Source organism: Clavelina lepadiformis, chromosome 5, assembly GCF_947623445.1.
Source record: "Clavelina lepadiformis chromosome 5, kaClaLepa1.1, whole genome shotgun sequence".
NCBI classification, from domain to species: Eukaryota; Metazoa; Chordata; class Ascidiacea; order Aplousobranchia; family Clavelinidae; genus Clavelina; species Clavelina lepadiformis.
In genome coordinates, this window is record NC_135244.1 from 20,223,933 (window position 1) to 20,231,657 (window position 7,725).

At 32.0% G+C, this 7,725-nt stretch overlaps 1 protein-coding gene across 4 annotated transcripts; it reads right to left on the reverse strand.

Annotated features, from left to right (window-relative positions):
* Positions 1-879: 879 nt before the first annotated feature.
* Positions 880-2,619, reverse strand: LOC143460424 (uncharacterized). Of its 4 annotated transcripts, none has more exons than XM_076957925.1 (3): positions 2,532-2,619; positions 2,135-2,172; positions 880-2,011 (listed from the first exon to the last, which is right to left on the reverse strand). In XM_076957925.1, exons 1-3 carry the CDS (start codon positions 2,603-2,605, stop codon positions 1,524-1,526), a joined length of 600 nt encoding a protein of 199 aa, XP_076814040.1. In that variant the 5' UTR covers positions 2,606-2,619; the 3' UTR covers positions 880-1,523. The 4 variants fall into 4 exon arrangements, with proteins under 4 accessions (XP_076814040.1, XP_076814039.1, XP_076814038.1 ...); XM_076957924.1 differs by having other exon boundaries at positions 880-2,020; positions 2,532-2,606; XM_076957923.1 differs by lacking the exon at positions 2,532-2,619 and having other exon boundaries at positions 2,135-2,330.
* Between the last annotated feature and the right edge of the window lie 5,106 nt (positions 2,620-7,725).

The following is a 7,725-nucleotide window of genomic DNA, read 5'->3' on the forward strand; positions in this document are numbered from 1 at the left end:
AAAAGTAGCTGTATAACAAAATGACTCAAATACAATAATTTGTGTGTTCTTTGTGTTGCTGACCATGCATATTGACGTATTGTTGTGTAACAAAACTATGTCACTTGTGATTTATATATTATCTTATGTTTTTCCGTTTTTCATGTGTTAATTCTCTACTTGATGTGCGATGATTACTTCACGATGCTTTGCTTTTAGTTGATTACTTGCGATTATCATTGTTTATCTCACGTTTTGTGCGTTCTTATCTTAACCGTAGTTTGACAGGTCACATTTTGCATTCTATAAAATACGTTATTAAGTGATTTCAGCGGGTCGGTTTGGTTTTGGTCGTGGGAGCTGTTTCATGAAATAAATTGCTTTTTTTGGGTTTTACCGATGGTGTGATGGTGATGGATGGTGGGAAAACAACCTGGCACCAGAAGGCAAGAATCTTCGGTTACAGTTGTATGTGTATTAAAACATTCTATACGTTCCACACACTACAAAGGTTTGCTATTTATCCTCAATCCTTCCACAAAAATATTCTACACACATACTTGGATTTTAATGCACTAAAGAGTAGTAGAAATGCGACATTAAATAAAAGTTAAACTAAATTCCGCGTTGTACTATTGCACGTTATAAGATATTGCTTAAAATAATCTGTAAAGTGTTAAGAACAACCTGTATTGTTTATTAGAAGAATACGAGTTTTACGCTGTTATTCCAAAAAAACATTTAACATCTTTAACAAGACTGTATTATCCTGTCAGTGATAACTTAAATCAAATTTTCAATTTCTCACTTTGAAACTTTACTGGATACTTCCCATCCAAAATTACTAAAAGCTCAAAACGTTTAAAAGCATCATGAAAAAATTAACAATCCGGTGTGGATGTCTATACACTAACTACATAGCTTTGCAGTCAAGACGCTTCAGCCACGACAAAACTGCTTAGTTAATTTTTCAAAAAACTTATATTACTTTCTTTAAAACGACGTGATAAAATGTACATACAAACAACAAATTAATTGTCAATGATCGTTAAGTTACTAAAGATACATTTTAAATTCTATACTGAAACAGACAAATGCAGCATGATAGTATTGTGAAAGTTTCTGCTTTGTACATATATCAAAGACAATTTCTTTCCAACAATGGGTTGTATCTTTCTATGCAGCAATTTTAACGCGCAATAAAATGAAACACAAGATTTCAGCCAATGCAGTTATTTACAACAGCGTTGTAAAATAAACGTAACAATAAACGTTTAACAAAATACAAATGCTACAAAAATATCCGACGACTATAAAACAGCTATACATACAAAAACTACAGTATTATGATAAAAATTCTAAAAGATTACGTTAAAAATTGCCCATCACAAGGTTCTTGTTTCTTTTTTACGTTTCAATGCCATTCTCAAGGAATTATAGATCAGTAATTAACCGGCAATCAAAAATTGCGCCACACGATGAACGATTTCCTTGTCTTTCTCTTTGTTTTGTAGGATTTTTGTTTTTAATAGAAAGCTGATTTTTTATTCATTTTCGGGATCCTCGTGTATAACAGGAAGATAATTGATCTCCTCTGTAGAGCCGGGATCTTCGTGAAGAGCAGGAGGAAGTTGATCACCCTCTTCTTTACCCTCTGGGCCCTCGTGTATAACAGAAAGATAATTTATCTCCTCCGTACAATCGGGATCTTCGTGAAGAGCAGGAGGAATTTGATTACCCTCTTCTTCACCCTCTGAATCCTCGTGTATAACAGGAAGATAATTGATCCCTTTCTTAGAGTCGGAATTTACGTAAAGAGCAAGAGGAAATTTATCACCCTCTTCTTCACCCTCTGGACCCTCATGTATAACAGGAAGATAATTTATCTCCTCCGTAGAGTCGGGATCGTCGTGAAGAGCAGGAGGAATTTGATCACCCTCTTCTTCACCCTCTGGATCCTCGTGTATAACAGGAAGACGATTTTGCTTTTGCTCAGTTTTCCGCCATTTCTTAACTGGAAGCTCAATATTCTCTAAATTTTCTTCAGATTAAATTCTTGCCAATATATGCCCATACAATACGATGATAACACAACACATAAATATACTTTTTAAATTTAGATATAACGTAGGTTTTGATCTTAAAATATAATTACCTGCTTCTTCTTCTTGGTCGAGTGGCCTCCAACATCGCCTGCATAACACGCAAGTTTTACTTTTCCAATAAAGGCAACATCTCCATATCAATAAACAACAGAGAACTGCTACGCTTCCGAACATCAAATAAGTTAGTATGTAAACAGCAACCATGGTAGCATATAATCGAACAGTTATCTCAAAACATTTTCTACATCTTGATGAAATATGTAATTAGGGTAGATTAGACAATTATTTTCTGCTATACGAAATATATCAAGTAATTGTAATAATAATTTTCTGCTATATATATCAAAAATACATCAAGATTACGTTATTATTAACTAGCAATCGTTTTCGGTCATTAACTTACGTTCAACTCGATTATCTTATTTAAAAAACTATATTTTCTAATACCTTAAAGTTGTAAAATCAACGAATTCTGACAACTCAATACCAAAAGTAGAATTGATCTTGTGCGATTTGCTCATCGAAGTCCTGTCTGGTAAACGTTTTATGCTGCGGGTAGAGATAGCGCACAAAGCGCACTTAATGACGCCTACATTCCACACAAACACGGGGAGGAGAATCACACCAACAATAAACCAACCTTCAAGTTTTTTTGGCATGATCAGTACATTAACAAAGTATTTCTTGTATATAAACACGCCCCAAACAGAATATATACTAACAAAAAATGCATCAAGATAAATACTGTATAATTGTTTGCATTAAAGAAAATAATTAATTAATTATTGTGTTGTGTAACATTGTTATTTTTTCTTATTAGCAGGAACATTTGGATTAAAGCAAAATAGCCAACACCTTCTCGTTATAAACACTTTTCGCATGACGCTTTCACAAACGTTAACTATCTCGAATATTTCGAATGTTTATTAATTTTCACTTTTTACAAAGGTTATGCAGTAAAATTGGAATACTGTCATAGATGTTTGGATAATGACTTGAGAGCATATTGGAAAAAGTATTTCCGTAGAAGCGTCGCAAAGTCTAATGTGACATAAACATTTATTGTAAAAGGTCGAGATTAATTTGCAAGGAGATTTTCAATTTTTATTCTGATTTTTAATTTTTGATTTCTATATCAGTTAATTAACAAATCAATAGCTATTACAATAATTAGGCTTTTTTTCATCACAAGGCTTTTACTGTCATAAAAAGAATCAGTGGTTTATGTTAAGACAGTGAATTAAACTATGCATAGATGGAATATCTTCACTCACTAAATAAAGAATAAAGTAGTTTAACTTTTTTACGGTTTCTCATCCAAACTCGCTTATTTGTAAATGAAAATGGTTATATGTCATCCGCTTGTAACAGACGTTAACTAATATGTTGACACCTTAAGTTTCATTTTAATTAACAAACTTAGATACTATATATAGGTTGTATTCAATCGTTATTTCTGAAATTTGTACATTGTCTTTTAAGGCTATTAAATGTTTTAAGAGCGTGATCATTTTCCATTAAGTTTTTAATACAAATCTATTTTAAGCGTGTCACAAGTTTTTAATGTTGTTTATTATAAATAAAAAAATTTGCCTACGAAATTTCGTGAAACTTAACCTGCTGTCCATTTATACTCCGTATTGAAGACAAAAACAGTAGCATAGCAGTACCAACGTGCTCTAACTTTGAGATATGCTTCGCAACATTATACGGTTCGCACCTGAGTAAAGTCACTATCACATATACCTCCAGAAGTTGGTGAAAAACTATTCCTATATGATAAAACAAAACTATTATACATTCTTACTACTATTTATATACTATTTCTACAAAACCAGCCTACAAATCACAAATATTTACATATCAATATATAGTGCAATTTGTAAATCGTTTAAAAGCTGATGTTGCCAAGTCATCAAAATTGTAACTAAAAACACAAATAATCTCAGAAAAAGCTCATGTAGTCTATCTAATTACACTTTCATAATAAAATAGCCACCTAGCAAAAACTGATTATGCGAACAAAATCATCAGCACTGACTTCAGAAAAGACACAATCATCCTATATTGTCTTAGACTTAGAATAATGTTGTTTTATCGGTTACCTGAAGCATGTTCATAAAGGCGCAAATGCCATTTCTAACTGTTATGCAACATTTGCCGTAAAATTATCACCAAATCCAAAACATAACATTATCATAAAACATTTAATAAACAAGAAATTACAAGGAAATTTAACACAACATGTAATCACATGACACATTTAACTTTACATGTTTAACCAGAATAGCCTACCGGTAGTTATTTCAGTGGTAGCAAATCCAAAATAGCTGGGTTTATTTGTCCGGAGGCAACCTCAGTTTGCGAGTTGAACGTGCTTCGATATAGCAGAGGATGCCTCAAGACATGCACGTTTGGATAAATTTTCATATTCAGATTTCAATCAGTCTCGTGTGTTTGTGATAGACCAAGCAATTGGAATTTCTATTTTCCTAAACTTCAAGTTACAGCATATTTTTGTTGGCGTTTATACTGCATGCTATCTGGAAAGGTCAAGCATTCTTATTCTACAGTAGTTATAATATAGAGCTTGCAAGGAATCATCAATTAGCATTTATTTTTAACACTCAATTAATTATCCAATGTTCTACATTTTCCAGTACAAAAAGTGATTTTTCACAAGGCAACATGTCGAAAATTGAACATACTGAAGTATTTGGATTATTTTGTAATAACCTTGAAGGTTGTAACATAATTAGATTGTTTTAATGAATTCAGGGCAATAGAGGAAAAGTAATTCCAATAAATATTTTTATTGGGAAATTTGTATGGTTCGCTGAACGAACTTATGTTGCGCAACAGTGCTTAAACTTTCGAAAATAAGCCCTAGTTGTATATATTTTTTTAAAGTTAATTCGGTATTTGCGTAGTCGGAAAAATGTAGATATATTTTTTATTATTACAAGGAATTTTTAAATTAATTATTTCTGTTAAACTGGGAGCTATTTTATAACATAAACAAATGCAAACATGATAAACCACAAAGACGCAATATAAACAACAAACAGTTTCTTACTCGTACTTGTAACGTAGACATGTATATATTAATGCATCAATATGCGTATAAAAAGAGTCAAATTATTTTTGATGTAAGAAAATAATTTCCAAGATACAGCAAAAATAAACTGAACGAACATTTTCTACAGTAAGTAAGTTGTAGAAATTTTATCCAACATGAGAAAAACGCATGAAACCATAATGAAGGTTTTTAAACTTTTCATTTAAGACAGTTGTCCATTAAAATGTTTCTGAAACATCCTAATATTTTTTGGTTTCTAAAAAGTGACAAGTCAAAAAATTTATAAAAATTGCAGTGTTTAGTAATGCATTTCTTTTTCTATTTTGATTTAGAAATGTAACATCGCTTTAAATTATGTATAGTTCCATATTTCCTTCTTGCTTTCCAAAAATTGTAATCAACATATTTTTCACAGATACCAGCTAAAGTGAACCTTAATATTTATAAAGCAAAGAAATTTCTGGTAATATACAAGTAAAAGTAAACTTTAGTCGTAATTTATTCTTTCTCTATTTCCACAGAATGGTCATTATCGGGGACGGAAGATGTAAGAGAATGCTACGCATAAGATGAACATAACCCCGATCCAGATTATTCCCATAGTTATCTTCAAGAGAACATTTTTTTCATTTCCAATCTTTCCAGTTGTTGTTTTGCTGTCCCCTGTAACATACAGTAAAGCTGCTTCTAAATGCCACAGACTTGCGTATTTTGCAAAACTATATTAGGGAAAAGGTCTTTAACCTAATTTTATATACTTTTTGACATTTTTGTGGAAATAAACTGTTCTTTTTTATATAAATAACAATATTTTAAAAAGCTTAAATACTGGTTACACCTAACCTTACATGCAGCAATGGTAAAATCAGTTGTTGTCGTAACATCAGTTGTGCACCAGATCAAATAACTAATGCTTTTAATAAACAAAACTTCACAAAAATTCATTTTGAAACAACAATTGCTGTAAATAAGAAACGTGTTGCTGCTGATCGGAAAACTTCACCTTTACCTTTACATTTATGCCCTCCTGTTCACAATTATCCTATTAAATGTGGCAGCAAAATGACTGAACCCTACAACTCAGCTTACAAGTAGAATGACACGCGAAATATACAGATGGTCAATTTATAGGTTTAGTCTTACGAGCGGCGTTTTATGCCTGGGGTAAGAATTGTGCCAAAAATGCAAGCAACAACGTGTACAGTTCGTACAAGCACAAATTGGAGTAAATTCTTGAAGATTGAAAACTTTGAACCCAGTGACTGTTGGGAATGTTTGTGTGATAAACACTAACAAAAGTAGGCTATACAGTATCTTTAACGGAGACGTATAAGCTTGCATAAATTAGTAAGCTACATATGCAAAAGCATCAATGACACAAATTACAATATTGGTGTGAAGTAGTGCTTCTCAATCTTTTTAATTCGCGGCTCACTGTTACAGAAAATACGCCTTTTGAGGCCCTTTATTCTGGATGACAACTTTTTACTGACAATATTTATAATAAGGTGATACGAATGAATCGAATCAAAACTAACCTTTTCAAAAAAGGTGCTCACAATAACTTCTGGATTCACAGAAGCCAAACTTCCTATTCACTTTTTGCAGGTTGTAATATTTTTTCATTTTTTGCGGCCGGCCTGAAATATTTTCACCGACCTACAGTGGACGCAGCTGATCCGTAAGATACCAGCTGATCGCTGGTAGAACGACACTCGCCGAGGGATTCCGTGACAAAATTGTTTCTTTATACACAAACTTTATTCTGAAATTGGGATTGCCATTTGCTTGTGAGCGTAATAGTTCCTTGTAAAGTAGTTAACTTTCTTTTGAAAAGCAATCTTTTAACATGGTTAATTGTGTTTCAAAAGGTTAATACCGCGAACCTTTTGAATTTATAAAAAAGTTGAAGCTGCAAGGTAGTTGTGCTATTGCTGTGAGGACAATGGCTATAGAGGGAAACTGGTGTGTCACTGGGAAATTGGCATGGTTGGCTAACCGATCTTATGTTTCACAACATCTGCACGGTTTAGAAAATAAACACCGGTTGTCATCTTAATTGTGTATTTGGGCAATTGGAAAAATATTGCTCTACTGATTCTTCTTTTTGTAGTGTTATAATGTATTTCTTAAATATTTCTATTAAAATTGAACTGTTCAATAATCCGACCAAATGCAAAAGATGCATGATAAACAACAAATATATTACATGTAACGCAAACATGTATAGAAATGCATCAACACATACATAAAAAGACCAGTTATTATTGATGTAAGAATAATAATTTCCACGATGAGGAAAAAACAAACTGGAAATAAACAAACATTTCAAAATCAAAACAAGTTGTATTGATAAATCTATAAGATCGCAGTATTTAGTATAACATTTTTTAACTATCTTGGGATACAAATTTAAAATGTTTTTATATACTGTATAGTTCTATTTTTCTTGTTGATTTTCCAACGGTGTATTCAACTTGTTTTTAACAGACACCAGCTACAGTAAGCCTTTATCTTCAAAAAGAAAGCAATCCAAATTTATCGGCAGTATATACAAAAAAA

Bases quoted from the DNA above. Each gene is read 5' to 3' on its own strand.
- LOC143460424 (XM_076957922.1), bottom strand. From the start codon at position 2,288: ATGGTTGCTGTTTACATACTAACTTATTTGATGTTCGGAAGCGTAGCA. The intron at 2,021-2,134 runs GTAATTATATTT...TTTAATCTGAAG, and splicing joins CGACCAAGAAGAAGAAGCAG to AAAATTTAGAGAATATTGAG.